The 19,544-nt window shown below is 44.3% G+C and overlaps 1 protein-coding gene across 14 annotated transcripts; it reads left to right on the top strand.

Annotated features, from left to right (window-relative positions):
• Window positions 1–197: 197 nt before the first annotated feature.
• LOC122612091 (vascular endothelial growth factor receptor 1) lies at window positions 198–19,519 on the top strand. Of its 14 annotated transcripts, none has more exons than XM_043785507.1 (19): window positions 198–367; window positions 9,852–10,068; window positions 11,273–11,796; window positions 12,527–12,683; window positions 13,309–13,524; window positions 13,854–14,002; window positions 14,071–14,254; window positions 14,320–14,789; window positions 15,014–15,040; window positions 15,111–15,420; window positions 15,484–15,933; window positions 15,995–16,474; window positions 16,605–16,764; window positions 17,148–17,374; window positions 17,493–17,762; window positions 17,824–18,073; window positions 18,136–18,208; window positions 18,275–18,425; window positions 18,678–19,519. In XM_043785507.1, exons 2-19 carry the CDS (start codon window positions 10,008–10,010, stop codon window positions 19,094–19,096), a joined length of 4,578 nt encoding a protein of 1,525 aa, XP_043641442.1. In that variant the 5' UTR covers window positions 198–367; window positions 9,852–10,007; the 3' UTR covers window positions 19,097–19,519. The 14 variants fall into 14 exon arrangements, with proteins under 14 accessions (XP_043641442.1, XP_043641409.1, XP_043641460.1 ...); XM_043785474.1 differs by having other exon boundaries at window positions 18,531–19,519; XM_043785525.1 differs by having other exon boundaries at window positions 12,527–12,701; window positions 13,309–13,410; window positions 17,253–17,374; window positions 18,531–19,519.
• The last annotated feature ends 25 nt before the right edge of the window (window positions 19,520–19,544 follow it).

Below are 19,544 nucleotides of genomic sequence, written 5' to 3'. Positions count from 1 at the left end.
AAAATTTGAATTTAAAGACTGTGATCTAAAACGTAAACCGTTAGCAAGTTTAGTACGCCAAGCGAAGAGCTCTGGCATCACTGACAGCATCTGGCTCACCCCATCTAGCTCAATGGCACTGTTTATCAAGCGGTCTGGCATCACCGCGAACAGCGTGACTCCGTTCAATTTTTAGCTCGTTATTTAGTTCACGTTAACTTTTCGAGCTGTTCGGACGTCAAAGCGGAACGAAATATCGCGGGCTTTTCACTTGTATTCAGCGGCAAACTGTTCAAACTTTGCCGACGACGCAGTATATATTGTCTCTTAAGAGCAGCCGATTCTGAAGTGCCCCACGCAGAAAGTGTTAAACGCAAAAAACCACAACGTAAGCGGTAATTTTTGAAAGGCTCAGAGCTGCGAAAAATAGTATAGTGTGCGACATCGAATCGAAAACAAATTGTGCCGTATAAGTGTATATATGTACATATAGTATAGTAAGTGAAGCATCAAAGGTGCTAAGCAAATGAATCCGCACTCGAAAGTTTAGATATCGATGGTGAGCGAGCCCACACATTCGCAAAACGCCAAAGTGAACAACAAACACAGATACGAATCGGAATTCGAACACCAATGCAAACTCAGCCACAGGTGGTTGACAAGAGTTCTGTTCTGTTCTGTTCTGAGTGATATTCAATTGTGAGCCCCAAAATCGAGTTCGATGCTCGTGCTGTTGCTGTTGCTCAATTCAATGCAATTGAAAAACACCCAAAATAGTCACTATGCTCTATGGATGGTGTACATAATAATCTATTATCAGTGACCTTTTTCAAAGTGCGTGTGTGTGTGTGTGTGCGAGTGGTATTATCACAGCCTGGTATTATTCATTGATAAGTGTTGGGTGTACGAAAAGTGTGCGTGTGTCTATGGTGAATACGTCAGCGGCATTCCAAGTAATCGAGACTGCAAACTCCGGTGCCAGGTATTCAAAATCGTGATTCATCGCCGATCGTGACTGTAAACGTTGTATCTTGTTGTTGTTGTTGCTGCCAAGCTGATGCGGTAAAACGGTAGACTGTGTAAGACTATGAATATGGGTAATCCTACGATTTTCGAAGAAAAGCTTTTACAGAAACTCCCAACTAAAGTTTATATCGTATATATGTATAAAAGTGTGTGTGTGGGTAAAAATAAAGGGTTCACCTTTCTTTTGTTTGCCTGGTCAACTGAGTGGTGTCTATAGCGACTTTCTTAAACCGGTTCCATGCCATCCGTTTCTTGGCCAAACGAACTGTTGATACATTTCCCCCAAAACGTGACTCAGGATCCAGAAGTTCTGATCGAATAATTCACTGCCTCCAATTGCACACTGTGCCCAATTTGTTTATTGAATACAGACCTCCAGTGCGCCGACTGCTCCATTTATCTCTGGCCACTTCAAAAGGCTGGCCATTGCTGCTCATTGCTGCCATTGCTGCCGTTCTCAATCACTTTTCCGGACTGCAGCGGGAAATGGTGGAAAACCGAAAGGAATGCTCGGAGTTTCGAGTCATAAAAATGTCCGCGAAAGGTGTGGATGAAATATTTACTGGAACTCCCTGCCCAATTCGCGAATCACCTGGCATAAGACATTGAACAACTGTTGTGATAAGCCAGAATAATCAATGGATACTAGTGGTTCCTGGAAAATGTGCCCCCCACCACATTGCTACTGGCCACTTGCAGCTCTTTTTCACACCTTCCCATTATGCACATGGCACATTAATCAGGTGGGGCTTATGGCCAAGTATCCGCCAGATACGCACACCTTCCCCCCCTCAGTAGGTGTCAAATTAGAGATACTTTACTGTAGTTGATTATGCTGAAGTAGAGAGCTCCATTACGAATAAATTACTTTGTCTGCACCGAGCAAAATGGCAGTACTACTTCTAAATACACACTACTTTTAAATACACACAAAATATTTACGCACCTAATAGAGCAGAACTCGCCGAAAATAGACTCCAAAGTAATCAAAGAATATGTGTGACAAGGAATTCGTATATTTCAAGCGATTGTAAAATCTCTAGAGATCTTCTGAATGCTGATATGTGTTCATGCAGCAGATCTCATTTTAATCTCAAGAGGTTTGGAAATGCACAGCAGATTGACATCCTCTTGTAGATAAAATCATAGCACTGGGTTGAATCGAGTTTAGATTCATTTTGGACATCTGCAGAGTGACATGACCCTCATACAGAAATAGCATTCTCCGTTTTTCTCAGTAAGTCGGATAAGCTGAAAGCAGTTTTAGGAAAAGCGCTAGGTAAACCCCTTAACTCTTTGGGCGAATTGGCTCATAAATTTCCATTTAAGATAATATCTGTTTAATTGAATTTGCCGGTTACCAATAGCCATAAATAAAACCGATTCGGTGGACAATCTCCACCAGTCTCTGCGCCAACATTGAACACGTTTTCACGCAGCTCTGTGCGGTTGGTTTGGCATTCTATGAATGAACAGACACCTTCGCCTCTTTACATCCGCTGCGCTGTGAGTCAGCACGTAAATCATAAATAACAAATAATAAATGGACAGCGGACAACAAATGTTTTGGCCAGGCCATTCCGAGCTGTCTGCATGGAGAGTATGGCAATAGCCTGGACATAAATCTGCGCAAAAGGCTAACAGGCAATTGCCTTTCACCTGGGCCCTAGACTAGAACCCATTCAGTCGTTGGAAAACTTGGTCCGCCCCGTGAACTACCTAATCAAGTGCACTTCGGAGAGCCAGGGAAATAAGTAAATATATAGCTGCAATCTTGCTTCCGCCGCGAGTAAAAACAAAATGAAGGCAGCCTGCCAGCCAGACAGGCAAGAAATGCATTGAGTAAACAAATCGAGTGAAATTGAGCCATGTTTTGAGGTCACGGCGAGGCACGAAATGGGCCATAGCATTGGAAACATTTATTTATTAATCGGGCGAAAACCAAAACAAACAAATTAAACACTTGTCGGCTATTAAGTGAACGCCTATAACATTTCTATTTATTGGACAGCAGCTGGCCAACAACTTGTTGTCGCCACGCGTTGTAGTTGTATAATATCTGGGCAGAATGCCAGCGATTCAGTTTCACTGGCAACGCTCTTTCTCTCTCTATTATTTTTATTAAATTCCCAGTTTATGGAAAACAAATGAAATAACTTTTCCAAGTCTCACGAGCAGTCGCAGCGGTTACACAACTGGCAGAAAAAAGTTTCCCAAATGACTCATCTAAAAGATACATTACCTGCTCCGGTAATTTCACTTTTATGTCACTTGACTTTCTTTGCGCGTTATGCAAAAAAAACACATTTAATTATTTTCGCCGCTTCTGCTTGGCTTTTATTTAACGACACACTATATCTATTTCCTGGCCTTATCGCAGCAGAGTGGTTGTAAAGATAGGCCGTTGCGAAATCGCGTTAAGAAATTTGTATCTGCCAGATAGTTTATCTTGCAGTACGCCCGCAGCTTAGCAACGGTTCCTAAGAGCCTGGCCACCTTATCTGGCAGCTTCTCGGGGATTGGCGGCTGATTTCTGTTACCCCTTGCTCCTTGCTCTCCGATTCCAGTTGCCAATCCATCAAGGCGTCACTTTTGTTTCTTTCTCAGCTGGTGTTGTTTATGCATTTGTCTTGCAGATTAGCGCCGCCGGCTGCTATCGCTTCGAAATGCATTAGATCTGGGCACAGAAGCCCGTATTTCTATTCCCAGCTGGGAGTGTGGTATGCCAAATGGGCGGGGCCGTGGGCGTGGGGGCGTGGCCGACACACTCTGGAAGCCAGCACAGCAATTGCAAAACTCGCTCTTGTTGGTGGGCGGAATTCACAGCGGGCGCTGCACTTGCCCAAAAAAATGTCAATTGAAATGGGACCATATATCAATTAATTAGAGTCCAACAAGAGACATTAATCCAGCTGTTCCCGCTGACAGCTCACCCACAAACCCACAAGTAAAGTGACCTCAATCTTAGGGTGCTGAAACGTCTGCTCAATTAATCAAGTCCAGACATATTAATTCTTCCGTATTACCTTGGAATTGTCATCAGCTTGTTCTCGCCCAAAACTAATAGTCTGCTTTTATTAAAGTAGTTTATGTGCCGAAAAATATTTGCACCCAGATCGTATTCTTTTTATAGGACACTTGAATGTTAATGGACTCATATATTGCTAATCTGCGAACAGCAGCCAGTTTGAAGATTTTAGTTTTGTTTTCAATTTAAATCAATAATGCTTCTACCAGTCACAAGTACAATTTTTTCTAATTAGGCGAGAAAAAACAGCTCGACTCAGTGAGAAATCGCTTATTATAAATTGTGTCACCCCGTAAACTTTGTGGAAAGTTCTGTCTGTGCGAAATAAGTTGAGTTGCCAAGGCAATTCCATTATCTCTTGGCATTTGAAGCGAATAAAATGCTTATGCCCTATGACATCCTTGGGTTCATTAGCGCTTCTGGTTAGCTCACGCCCACTTACGGACATTTGTTGTCCTGACGAAAGCCTATTGGTTAATGGAATTAGCTGACATGCCCCGCAAGGAAACATAACCACGTTACCATCATCCCAACCTCCGTCATTTGGAGGCACGCAAACTGGGCCAAAGTAGCGTCATTATGCAGAACGATTTTCGCACTGGGTATGGGCCAAAAAACGAGAGTTGGCCAAGAGGCCCACACGCGGTTTTCTGGCCTGGGTGGGCAGCAGTTTGGGCCCAGATCTCTCGATACCGCTGTTAACCGATTGACAAATAGTTTGATTTACGAGCCAGCAAATCTCAGCTTGGCCCAAATTGCAAATTTCAATTTGGCTGCGTGGCGCTCTCTTGAATCTTAATGAAGTAAGACAAGCAACCCACACCCATTTTCCGTTTCCAGGCAATGCAGATGGATAAAAATATTTCCCGATACAAGTATTTTTCGTATTTCTCCAGGCTGAGTGCTCATTATTTTGGCCAGGAGCCAGCGGCATGTTTGCAATTGCAATCGCAGAATTCGTGTACGACCCAACTTTCCATTAAGATGTGGCGCGCGAAATTTCAATTGCAATGAAAAACAAAGGAAAACACTTGACTTTTGCACACACACAAAAAGAGAAAAACACGCAACGCCAAAGGTCAGCGGGAAAATCAAATAAAAGCACGGGAAAACTCAGGCGAAAGAGTCGTAAATTTTCCTTTGCACGTAGGCAAAAAAAAAGGAAAATACAAAGGTAGTCCGAACAATGAGACACACTTTTCCCGACTCCGGATAATTGCAGAAATAAACACTGAGTTGTGGCCCATATAAATTCAATTTGTACATGGGAGTTCCAAATTAAAATGGACAGCGGTGGAAAACTGCAGGAAAATTTCACCGTGATGGGGCCATCCGTTGAAGTCCAGCCACGTAGCCGGGTAAATTTTCAGAGTGAAAATTTGCAGGAACACGTGACGGAAAGCCACAAAAACCGCACTCAAACCTCGAAATGAATCTGTTGCACATGCAACGCGTGAAAAGCACGCGCTGTGCAAGTTTTCCATTCATTGGCCATAAAGAACCCAATAACGTTGAAAGATTTTCCCGGCAAAGCGTTAAACTGTCAAAAGTTTCGGCGTAAAAATAGTGGTGGAATGCTATTTTTGTGGGAAAAACATGAAACTAATAAGAATGTTGTCCGCTGATGGAGCCGAAACATAAAATGACCATCCGCTTTTATGGCTGAAACGCATGAAAGAGTTCACTTGTCTCTCCATAAATAAACATTGTATCATTGCATAAATACACTTCAAAGTTTGCCCAATTCTATTACTGCGTTCTCGTAAGTGCTATAAAGTGCTATAAATAGACTTCGGAAATTCACAAGAACTTAAGATAAAAATGCTGGAGCTTATCGCCAAAAAGTAAAACTGGAGCCCAATTTGTTATTTTTAATCATTCTAGTCGACATTCTCTACAATTTTTTAACAATCCACCGGATTTGGTTATCTTTTGTAGGTTTTGAAATTGTTTTACATGGTCTGTAGGTACCTGAATTCAGATTATCATTGCCTTGTAAGCTCCTTAAATGATTTTCAATGACTTCTCTTCTATGTAAATATTCTGCTGCAAGATCTTTCCTCGTAACAAAAGATTTCGCAATATGTGTTCGATCAATGCGATGATGCTGATGCAGATGATGATGATGAATGCAAGGAGACACTTGCTCTCAAGGAAAGTTCTCCCCTTACAAATGCAGTCGGTCAACCGGTTTGCGTGCTATACGGTTTTATAATATATATACGTAAAATACATATTTATGCATTTAACAGATATAAATGTGTTGGCTGACTGAGTGCGCGGCAGTTTAATTACTACGCAAATACGTCACTTATATAAACAGATTTACATGGAACGAAAACGTGAGTGCAAACGTCACACATGAATGACCAAATGTGTGACAAGAGGGGATCATTAAATATGGGGGACATTGGGGAATGAATGAAGGGGGGCGCCACACGGCCATGAAGTGACGTCATTCTTTGTTATTCATACGCCCTGATGATGTGTGTGTACAATTGTGTGTTAAGCACATGTTGTGTGTATATCCATGAGAATTTTGATAGTTGTGAATTGATATGATAGCTTCAGACAGAAGCTTATTAATTATATCTATTTCGTATCCGACTGAAACACTCAAAACTTAAAGAAATCTAATAGATTACGAGAAAAAATGCATCAGGAAAAAAGCACGCAGAAAGTGACTGGGAAATTGAAGATGAAGATGAATTCCTATGATGCCGCAGAGATTATTCATCTCGCTGTGTTTTCCTTCTTTCAACAAGATTCGTTTAAGCATTCACTTTTGAAACGCATTAATATGTGCCGATTAAAAAATACTTTAAACAAAATGATCACAACAATATTTGAACTCTTGAGACAGACCATATCATAATTTCGGACTTTTCTTTATTTCGTTCTAAAAAGATAATCGATTATCATCCACCATTATTTTTCAATGTCATTACACGTTTATAAACCAATAACGAGTGATAAGCAGTTGTGTATAATTCCATTACTGCAATGAAAACGCTCAAATTGGAGCAGATATTTCGAGCGTTCTGTTTGCCCACGGAAAGTGACTAAGTGCAGAGTTGTGTACTCGCGATAGGGCGACGAGGTGGAGATCCACCTCTCGCCAACTGGCCTCATTATGCCCATGGCTAATTGCACGACCTGTGTTCCGAGGGCAGCGGGAAGACAATCAGAGAAATCTCAGAGCTGCGGAAGAAGAGGGAATAGGGATTCGCCTGCAGCTGGGACTGCAATTAGGGCGCCCTGTAATTTGCGTCACGGGCACGTGAGGCACTTAAAAGAGCAGCAGCATTAAAAAACTGTTGCCCAGATATAAATAGCCGCAATCGGGGCTGTAGGAAAATGCCATAGCCCACAGTCGCCCTTGAAAATGGCCACAGTGGGCGTGTCGTCATGACAACAGGCGGCATTCCAGCGACAACACAAACCGGTGCACCGGAAGAAACCAGCTCCACTTTAAATCGAACTCGAATGCACATTACTTCTTGCCAATAGTAATGAAATGCCTGCACACTTTCTTGCTGTGTAGCGAGTGACTGGCAGAAAACGGAGTTGCAAGTCTTAACTTCTCCTTGTCAAAGTCCAAGCTTTTCTCGACAGCCAGCCACTTGCAACGTTCAATGTGCAACGTGCCACAAGCAGCCAGACACATTTGATGTACTGTCTGCTACTGGTTATGGGTTTCACTCGCTTGCATTCCTGCAGCGATAATGGATTTGGCATATGTGGATTAGGATATAGTGCCACTAACGGAAACAGTATTCGAACATGTGCAGTTAAGTTTAAATTTATGCGGAAGAGCCAAAGATAAACCATCGACTGGGGAAAAACCCAGAACATATTACAAATTATTGAAATAATGAGTTATGTCGAATTTTGATTGGGCACAAAATTATTCGAAGATTGTAACTCTTGCTCGACCTTCTGCCAACACCGATGGAAAATGTGTATTGCCAAAGATAAACTATCGACTGAGGGAATACCCAGAATATTACAAATTATTCGAAAAATGAGTTACGTCGAATTTTGATTACAAAATTGGATCCCAAAATTATACGAAGCTCAAGATTGTAACTCCATGTAAGCATGCTTGAAAGGAAGTGTATGCCGCAATGTTATACTTCGTGCCCCTCAGTTTTCCGCCTTTTCATCGTTCCATTAGCGGCTCCTCACAGGTGATTAGTGAGCAAGTCAATATTTGCCGGCTGATTGCGTTTAATCCGCAATGTTCGTGGTCCGAAGAAACCAGAGCGGTTTCAATTGGCCAACAAACGGGCTGAAACGGGCTGAAACGGGCTGAAACGGGCTGAAACGGGCTAAGAACTGACCTCAAGTCCTGGGAGTGACAAAGATGAATGGCTTTGTTGGCCGACCACCTGGCAATTAGCCAGAAGGAGTCGAATAGGCCAAAATGTCATCACGAAGGCGCTGTAGGAGTGCCCTCAAAGTTGGCCAGCAAATTAAATACCAGTTTATTGGTGTCAGCCGGGAGCAGGCGGGACACTTGTTGTCTGTGGCTGGGAGGGATTACATTTATACGACATGGCCACGGAAGTGGCCCATCAGCAGCCAGCTCGTTTGCTCTAATTGTCGGCAAACGGAGGCGCCGCCGGTTGCACACACTGCAAAAATGCACTGCACTTCAATTGCTTTGTTAAATTGATATCTTGATTGAAATGTAGTCATTTCTTTTAATAGGCAAAAATGTGTGTAGCTACTAAAATTGTTTTAAAAATATGTCATGCAGAACATAAAAGCAGTGGTAATCCACATATAGTACTGTTTTTTTTGAGGCAAGCTGACATGATAAGGAATTGCCGATAGTGAACATAAAAAGCATAACAAGAATGAAGCTCGCCAATGGGAGCAAAAGTTAAGCCGTACAAAATGGAAATTAACGTACTGCTGGTCGAATCTCACTGCATACCATATGAATATAAAAACATCATTATCACATTCCAGATTGACTGAACTTTTGAAGTACTCTATACAAAGAGTATGCCATGTAGACATAATAATCGCTGTATCTTTTAATTTGTATTTTTGTGGCCGTGTAGGCAATGGTTAGTCAGCTTGTTTAATTGTGCATGTCCCGTTGTCATTTGGAGAATTGGACTAACTCAGCTTGTGTGACAGTGAGTTATGGCCACGTGGGTGACCTGTTGCCTCATCCGTCGGTGGGTGTGGCCCACCGCCTTCCCTTGCGCCCCAAAAAAACCATATCTCCCGGAAGCTCGCATTTCAAAATGCGGAAATGCCACCAAAATAAAAAAGAAAAAAAGAAATGTAATGCCTTCGAAAAACTATGGAGTGCATTGTGTTGTTCTTGTTGTTTATGCGTAAGCACAGTATCTCAGCGAAGTCATACAAGACTTACACTCTTGTATTTCCGCTTTATCGAATTTATTGGGCTTGAATGAAGTGTAGAGAACATAAGAGTATACAGGCCACTTATCGCGTCGTTGCTGTGACCACCCAGCAAAAGCTTTATTCTTCCTCGGACTGCTATGCCGTTCACTTGTGCTCGAAAAGCGGAGTAAGCCCGGAATAAACTAAAGTCCAGATATCAAAGTGTCCAATCCCAAAATGCTATCAACGAAATGTGTTTATCTGAAGTGAACTTCGGGAGAAAAGCCGAAACTGGACGACAATGTGCATAAGAAAAAAACATGTACATATCTGCTAATTAGTAATACCAATAAATCCGAGTTAAAACTATAAAGTGAAAGCAAACAAACAATACTTTCAATGGCACTAACTCACAACTTCCACTCTAATCCAAACTACTTTCGATTCTTTTCAGTGCAACGCCAAGTGAGCAAGGTGTCTTCCAGCGAGACCATGGCTGTGCATGGCCAAATGTGTTAAAATTGTGAATATTCAAGATTAGCACAATATAACAATTAACAATTAGCACAATATCTAATCGCAAACGAAACAAACAATCTGACCAATACAAATGGCGATGCTGAAGGGGTTGTTCCTGCTGCCGATTTTATGGATCATGTGGAGCGATGCTCGTAAGTAGCCCTGCACGAATCTCATTCAAAAAACATATTTTCCGACCATTTATTTAATTCCAAAGAATTTTATGGAGCTGATAAGAGAAAGCCCTGCAAATACACGACGGATAACGCTTTCAATCTGCACAATTAAAAAAACAATACATACATATCTGCGAATATGCATTGATATTTATGTATGGCTTGCTTCCTGTCAACAATCGTACATTTTTTATTATTAAGTGCACTGAGCCAAAAAACTGAGCAATCTGTGTCGCACAAAGAATGGCTATTTAGCACAGGCTAAGTAATTTCAGTAATATAATTGCAGTTCCATTTTTGAGATAGGTCTTTTAAAGTGAATGCCAATTGGTATTCTTGAAGCGATTCTTACAATTACAGATTACAATTAAACATTTTAGTGGACTTGCACTAAATTCTGCTCAGTGTGATGGCATAATCTATCCATCTCTACGCTTCAGCCACACCAGACAGATCCGACAGCTACAGTTTATAGACACCGCTCTGAACTTTGAACATTGCTTGGTACTCGTATATCCCCGAATTTTGGGCTTCTAGTCACGACTTTGCCTATTCAACTCAAGTGTCGTTTGCATTAGTTACGAGTTTGATATTGTGTTGCATTTCTAAAGAATTCCTTACACACTCACATTTTGTAGAGAACGAGGCTGAGCGGAGAGCATAATATAATTACTATCAACTCTATTGTTATCGCTGTAAGCAAACAATTGATTCTGAGCCCGAGCCAAGAAGGCAAAACAAACTAGTTGAGCGGCCACCACAGAGGCGCAGCCTTTGGGACCCCATGATCAATAGAAATGAAGCATGGGATCCGTAAAGGATTGTGCCACTGCGCCCATGACACTCCCGAGAGGGTCGCTCAACCGCAAATCACTTGAAGTCATTATTATAGCGCCACCAGGATGGATGGGGTCCCTATGTATTGTTGACCGGAGGGAAAGCCGAAGGCTGGAACCCGGCACTAGATAAAGCGGCATGTGAAGTGCTCCATTGTAGGGCATTCGAGCGATCAATGAGCAATATACGAGTGCAGCTGACCTTCTGCCACACACCGATGAAAGATGTGTATTACTTGCATTACTTATACGGACAGAATTACGGACAAACGGACAGACGAACTAATACATATGGCTTATTATGTTATAAAATCAACAATTAATGTTCTCCTTTACGACTTCAGTGCCATTGCAGCAGTTCACGCCGGATCCCGATGACAGCACCGAAAACTGCGGCGGCGAGAATGGAGCCCCACTGATGACGCCATGCAAGAGCGCCATAATCCTGGATGCCGCGACGAGCACCACGCTGAAGTGCGAGGACAACGAACCGATGACCTGGTGGACCAGTAGTAGTCAAGCGCCGTTAATACTACCCGATTCATTCAGCAATACGGAGGATCCGGCCCGACCATACGGAACCAGCCTGCAACTCAACGAGGTGACTGCAGAATATGTGGCAGCCTACTATTGCGTGAAGGACTCCAAATTCAACGAGATCCCCCATGAGGAGCAGTCGGACGAGGCGATGATCGAACTGGTGAATCAGGGCTATGCCAGCTCCATCTACGTGTACGTGAACGACCCGGACAATAAGCTGGTCGATAGTCACAACGTGGTGACGGCACGGCAATATAGCGACGTGGTCATACCCTGCAAGCCATCCATGCCGGACACGGAGGTGGTGCTGGAGACCAGCAATGGAGATGTAAGTGGGCAGGATCTACTGCGTGGAAACCTTTTCAGAAACATCAAGTCTAATCGGCCAGAAGGGACCTGCATGAATCCGCCACAGGAAACGACCAAAAAAAGGGATTGTAGCTAAAGATATTTTAAAGTAGCGGAGTACTTTCCAAACTAGAAAAGAAATTTAAGAACATAAGATCTACTAGGCAAGGATTTTACATTTCCCAGTCCTACAATTCTGATTGCTTTGATATTGAAATTAGATTGCTTGAGATTCATGCAGGTCCCATGTATTCCTGGTGTTGTCCCTCTGAACTTATGATCTTCTTTTCTCGGCGCGCAGAACCCGTGGAGAATCAGCTCGAAAGGTCTGATCCAGGGTAACCCCAAGTTCTTCGCTAGTGTGAGGTACCACCCCAGATGGGGCTTTACCTTTCGCGTCATTGACAGGATATCCGGTTACCATTATTGCAAAGCGTTGTACAATCATTCGATAATTGACCTTAACTACTCAGCAAGTATGTCACAGTCCGTCTTTTATTCAATTCGTAGTTAAACCCCTATGCGCCCTCCATATATGTATATACTCGAACTATACTGTACAGACAACCAATAATATATTACTATAGCGTAGCATTAACAAATCCGCTCCAAGTTCGTAGTTGTGTTGTTAGCCAGCAGAGAGGCAGAGTCCGAGTTTAGGCCACCCTTTTGAGTACCCACTTGATATCTGACCATATGCCTCTGTGCAGATGCATTCCAGCAAATCGGTCGGTCGGTACGATCCGCAACGGGGATTCACCATCGAAATCCGCAGCATCGTAGATGGCGGGGACTACTACTGCCGCCCCAATCCGCCGTTCCCGCATAACGAAGAGGAGATGACCAGCATTGAAGTGCGCTTTATTGGTAACGGTCACATTGATAGTGAGTTTTTGCACCCCAAAGTTTGTGATTTGTGATTTCCGTCTATACATGTCGTAAATATTGCTTTCCACTATTCCACTATATTCAACTATTCAACAATTCAATTACTCAATTATATTTGGAATCGATCAACTGAAGCGGTTTCGGGATCGGTTATGGTTTTGGTTTCCTGATACCACGGATCTAATCTATGCAACTCCATTCTCTTCCAAATTAATGGGCTTTAATCACACTCCACAGCCCATACACGAAACTACACTGCACGCATTTTGTTGTAGACTCTCGCACAAAGTTCAAAAAAATTGATTTCCAATCAAATATTTTTTCTGCTCACTTTCGTTTGTTATAAATCGTTTTGGGTATTTAACAAAAAAGCGAATTTCTTACACGTAAACTTCACTTAATTCCGAATAATAATAAATTCGAATTTCTTTAGAACTAACTTTTAAAATAAACTTTCAAATTGCACACCACCCAAAATCACGGCTTGCCAGTAACAAAAGTGTGCTAACCAAAAACCAATGGTATATTTGCCTTTCTCTACATCCCTGTCTCCAAATTATTGATTGACCTGCCCACTGTCATGTTAATCTGCTAACTCCTCCAGAATCCGGATTGGAACTCCCAACTAACATGGGGTACACCACGTACGCACAAGGTGTCACCGACGGCGATGACGAGGTCCTCAATGTTACTAACCAATCGACGGGTAATGTGGCACTAATCCTTGATGGTGGTGATGGATCCTTATCCGGGGAGCGAGCTCGGCGGAGTCCAGCCCGCCTGGCTCCGATGAATGCGTCGCCCTCACCCAGACCAGGGCGTAAGTGTTGTCCTGGTTGTTGTTGATCTGTTCTTGTGTCGTTTCTGTTTCTGTTCATGTTGTTTTTTGTTCTGGATGTGCGTGATAAATTCTTGCATTCTTTGTGTTTGATTTATGTTGGTTATGGACTCGTTTAACTGCTTGGGCAACCTTATTAGTTACTAATCAATGCTAACCACTAGCGCCTAAGTACTGTAGAAACGTTAACCCATCTGTGTCCACGTCTATGTCTAACCCAACCCATCTGCATGAAGTCGTAGCATTGCTGGCCAGTCCCAGTCCTTTGCGAAGGGTATCTAATAAAGCTAAACTTTCTACCAACGCCACAGAAGACGGCAAACCGCTGCCAAAGCCCGTGATCAGGTCCTCCGTGGAGCATCACGTCTTCACGGACACCAACTTCACCCTGGACTGCGAGCAGTCCGCCTACGTTCAATCCGTATACGGAATGGAGTGGTTCACTCCGACCCGCGATGAGGTCAGTTCAACTTAGCCAACCAATGTTTTAGTGTGATAATTTAGTGCTGAGATAATGCTCTCCCGCAGAATCGCATCTTTGCCTCGCAGTCAATAACCGATCCCAAGACCAGGAACAGCACCCACCAAACGGGCAGGAGCACCTTGACGGTATTGAATGCCCAACCCACGGACACTGGTCTGTACAAGTGTGTGACCACAGACACCCTCAACCAGAACGTTCAGCGTGCCACCTACAGGATTAAGGTCCTAAGTGAGTACAGTAAATAGAGTGAGTATTATCAAGAAATCTACTTATTTGTATACCAAATCCCACAGAGCACAACGAAAGCTACCTGAACGTGGGCGAACCCTCGGGCCATTACAATGTGCAGGAGTATGCCAATCGCACCATCCAGATGACGGCCAACTTTGAGGGATTTCCGACGCCCACCTTCAGCTGGTTCAAGCCGGACGGCGCCGAGGTTCGCCAGTCGGAGAACAACTTTAAGATTCTCTCCACGGAACTGAGCACCATGCTCCAGGTGCTGAACGCCCAGTTGCAGGACAGCGGCACATATGTCCTCCGGGGATCCAATTCCTTTGGCGTCGTTCAGCGGGAGTACAATGTCAGTGTGATGGACGCGCCGGCGCTGAAGATGTCGGACGCCTATGTCCAGGTGGGATCCGTGGCGCGACTGGAGTGCACCGTGCGCTCCTATCCGCCGGCTATCGTCACCTTCTTCTTCCGCCCCTGCAGCCTGGAGCCACGGTGGCCCACTTGCTCCGTGCTCAATCAGAACTTCAGCGTAAGTAGTACGATTCGACTTGTGCCAAAAATATATATCCATTTCTATTAATATATCTAAAAGTATTTAAGCCTGGTGTATGGGTATATCTGATATTCCTTACTTAATGTTACGGATCTATACAAAATTATACTTTTTTTTAATAATAGATTTGTTTTGTCCTCTTATTTATATTTGTATTGTTTTTTTGTGTCGTCCCATGCTTTGGTTATGTCCTGCTGCAGTTGCCAAGTGAACAGGAGAAATACCAGGTATTTGTTTAAACTCGTTTCCCCCAACCATTTTAAGCTCAATTACCAACGATTTGTGTACCATACCCAGTTCCAGACACGACCAAGACCCGGAAAGCTGAGTGTGGAGCGCATATACGAGGTGTCCTTCCTGCCCACGGAGCCGGGAATCCTCACGTGCATCGCTCAAAATATAATAGATGGAAAGGAACGAAGGACCCTGACGAAGGCGCACGTTCTGCTGGGCAACATTTCATCGAACATGACCATATATGGCTTCGACAAGGATCACAAAATTGCCAAGGAGGACAATGTGAACTTCACCTGCGAGGCGCTGGCCTATCACTTCGATGGAAATCTGAAATGGTTCCTTAATGGAGAGGATTTGAAGGAGTCAGATCGTAAGGGTCTTTGAAGTGCTTTCTGTTTGTCCTCTTCCTTCATTCTAAGCATTTGCTCCACAGTGGTTCGCATTGAGACCAGCCACACCAAGTACTCCTACAAGAGCACTGTGCACATCGCTACGATATCCGACAGGGATCGCGGAACCTACGAGTGCCGCGCCTTCCACAACGACAACGACGCCGTTTACAGCAGTCAGGAGATAGATTTGTACGTCCACGATCCTTCTGCTCCTCAGTGGACAGTCGCCGGCCAGGAGGGCCATTCGAAAATAAAGCGCAAACTTAGCCAAACCCTGGAGCTGGAGTGTGCCTCCACAGCGGTTCCCGTGGCCACGGTGCGGTGGTTCAAGGACGACAAGGAGCTGAGCGAATCGAAGCTCAGGCACTTCATCGAAAAGGAGTCCAAGCTGCTGATCACTCACCTCTATCCCGGCGATGAAGGCGTCTACAAGTGTGTGGTCGAGAACAGGTTGGACAGAATCGAGCGCTCCTTCACGGTGGTGATTTCAGGTGAGTTTTCAATTATACTTGCTATCTAAAATTATAGTTTCATATTTGATATTTATTTTAGATCTGCCCGGAATTAGCATGGCGTGGGTGTGGTTCGGCGTGATACTTTTCCTCATCCTGATCAGTCTGTGCCTCTTCCTGGCCGTGCGCTACCAAAAGGAGCACAAGCGGCATCTGGCCCTAAAGGCCGCTGGATTGGCCAACTTCGAGGAGGGCGCCGTGGGACACATTAATCCCGATCTGACCCTGGACGAGCAGGCGGAACTGCTGCCCTACAATCGGGAATTTGAGTTCCCGCGGGATAGCCTGAAGCTGGGCAAGCAGCTGGGAGCCGGAGCCTTTGGCGTGGTGCTCAAGGGCGAGGCCAGGGGCATCCGGCGCGAGGAGCCCACCACCACGGTGGCTGTCAAGATGGTCAAGGCGACGGCCGACAATGAGGTGGTGAGGGCACTGGTCTCCGAGCTCAAGATCATGGTGCATCTGGGACAGCACTTGAATGTGGTCAATCTCCTGGGTGCCGTCACCAAAAATATTGCGAAGCGTAAGTTTTAAGAAACTAAAGTGGAGTGTATTACCTTTATAACTTGACTAAAAATTAGCAATGCTAACGAGCCCTATCTACTATACTTTACTTTTTTGATTATTAATATATTAATCCATGGATCATATAGGCGAACTCATGGTCATCGTGGAGTACTGTCGCTTTGGCAACATTCAGAACTTCCTTCTGAGGAACCGGAAGTGCTTTATCAATCAAATCAATCCGGATACCGATCACATTGACACCAGCATCATGACCCAGCGCATGTCCGACAACTACGATCTGCACCGGTAAGTAATTAGGGTCCAGTAAAGTGGCTAACAAATTATTATTTTTATGATTTATTAATTATAAACACGTGGCTAAACACCTCAAAGCTGACTGACTCTAACTTGAGATAACCTTTGTGTTGACTAACATCTTCTAACGTTTATTTCTTGGTTTTGGTACTACCACTATTGTTAATCCACCAACTAACTTACAACCAAACACAATACAATTAACTAAACTGCACACACTCTACAAAAAAACACTGAATGTTCTTGCACCGGTGCTTGTGATCCCGCTCCTGGTTGTGGTCTCCTCCTCTGTGATCCCCGCTCTCCGCTCTCCGCTCTGTGCTCTGTGTCTATACTGTGTGTCCTTGTGGTGGCGACTTAACTCCAACTAACAGCGAGACAAATGGTGGTGGCTTGAAGTACGCCAATGTCGGTTTCCCGATCCACTCTTACATTAATGAGCCGCACAACAATAACACGCAACCGCCACCTCATCGCAGAAACTCGGACAATGATCCCCGATCGGGCACCCGAGCCGGACGAACCGGATCCGGATCCGCCACCTATAGCTACGACCGACAGATGGATACGTGTGCCACCGTGATGACCACCGTCCCAGAAGGTAGGTTTGATGCAGCAGAATAAGTTAGGATGAAGATACTATAGTTAATAACCACCAAGGAACTTGAAATATTGAACTAAGATATAATGATGTATACTTGTTAAATCTTAATCAACAGATGATCAGATAATGTCCAATAACTCCGTACAACCCGCCTGGCGTTCCAATTACAAAACCGACTCCACAGAGGCGATGACGGTGACCACCGTTGATCTGATCAGTTGGGCATTCCAAGTGGCAAGGGGCATGGATTACTTGTCCTCCAAGAAGGTGTTGCACGGCGATTTGGCCGCCAGAAATATACTCCTCTGCGAGGATAATGTTGTTAAGATTTGCGACTTCGGTCTGGCTCGATCCATGTACCGAGGGGATAACTACAAGAAGTCAGGTAATTGTGAATCTATGTGTTAGTTAACTATTTATTAACATTATTAAAACGAATTAATTAGAGAGTGGCAAGCTGCCCATCAAGTGGCTGGCGCTGGAGTCGCTGAGCGATCATGTGTTCAGCACATACAGCGACGTTTGGTCCTACGGCATTGTTCTATGGGAGATGTTCTCGCTGGCCAAGGTGCCGTATCCGGGCATCGATCCCAACCAGGAGCTGTTCAACAAACTGAACGACGGCTACCGCATGGAGAAGCCGAAGTTCGCCAACCAGGAGCTCTACGAGATTATGCTAGAGTGCTGGCGAAAGAAGTAAGTGCCTAGCTTCATCTTTTAATCCGAATCCATCGTCATTATACTTGCCATTCTTCTAGTCCCGAGAGCAGACCGTTGTTTGCTGAGCTGGAGAAGCGATTTGGCAACATGCTGGGCGAGGATGTGGCCAGTGTAAGTGGGAAACATATTGAGTGTAAAACAGAATAATAATTAAGTGCATTCTCCGAACAAATACAGCACTATCTGGACCTAAACAACCCGTACATGCAGAGCAACGTTGAGTACATGAAGAAGCAGTCTACGGATTACCTGGCGCTGATGGGTTCACCCGACGAGCTGGCGCCTGCAGCTCCGCGCTACGTCAACGGACACATAGTGCCCGACATACGTGAGTATTATTTCAGCCATGGCCATGTATCAGGTTACTAACTGCGCACGATCACACCCATATGACCATCCAAATGCACCCACTCTCGCTGGCACACTAACTCAGGCATCGAGGAGCTGCCGGATGACTACATGGCGATGAGCCCGGACTCCGAACCCGATGCCAGCACAGCCATATTCTCACCCACACGCCTCGAAGGCGAGACCTCCGACTTTCCGGACTTCTCTAGCGAAACCACTTTCAATTTCCCAGGAGCGCGACAATCGCCCACGTTGAGTAACAATCTCAACAGCGGGTCATCCAAGCCGCTCCGCAAGAAGAACGGCATGCCCACGGTGGATGTGGCGGACCAGGCGCCGGAGGAGATACCTATGCTGCATCGCCGCTCCACCGAATCGGATGAAAGTCCGGAGCAGGGCAGGCGCTTCAATCAGGCCCTCAAGCAGCAGTATGTCACGCCCACACCGTCCCCTCGCCATCATGTGGAGACCAAACTCAATGGCGAGTCCTCCGAAAACTATGTGAATGTGAAGCCGCCTAGGAAGAATATACCCGGCAAAACCACAACAGGTGGAGGAGGTGGTGGTGCTGGAGCCTCCACGGAGGCCTTCTCGAATCCCAGCTACCAGCCACTGTCCACCGTCAACGAGAAGGAGCAACGAAGGTATTAGGACATCCCGGAGCCATTAACTTAAGTTTAAGACCTCTATGCAGCTCAGTTGGAGTTTTAAGCGAAATCTTGAATAGAAAATTTTAAATGTAATCAACTATGTAGTGACTATAGTTGATCTAGGAGAACAAATTGTTAAAAGAAAGTTTAAGTACACGATATAATCTTATAAAAATGTTAAAATTTCAACTTAACTGTTTAGCGGCCTTTAGAAAACAATACTACTTAGTGGCATTGTGAACATACTGATATAGCTTTAGGACCACACACTCACTCCATGTTATATACTATTAATGCCATTTCATGTTTTACTTTTAGTGTAGTCTAAGTCTAAGTCGATTAAACTTATCTATGTATATGATTGTCTTGTATTGTGTATACATGTACCTACGACTACTCAAATACAATGGGTATGATAACAATAGCAATGGGTTTTTATTCAAATATTT

The sequence above is a fragment of the Drosophila teissieri genome, chromosome 2L, assembly GCF_016746235.2.
Source record: "Drosophila teissieri strain GT53w chromosome 2L, Prin_Dtei_1.1, whole genome shotgun sequence".
Classification (NCBI taxonomy): domain Eukaryota; kingdom Metazoa; phylum Arthropoda; class Insecta; order Diptera; family Drosophilidae; genus Drosophila; species Drosophila teissieri.
The sequence above is the reverse complement of the archived record's forward strand: the minus strand, read 5'-3'. Positions and strand labels throughout refer to the sequence as shown.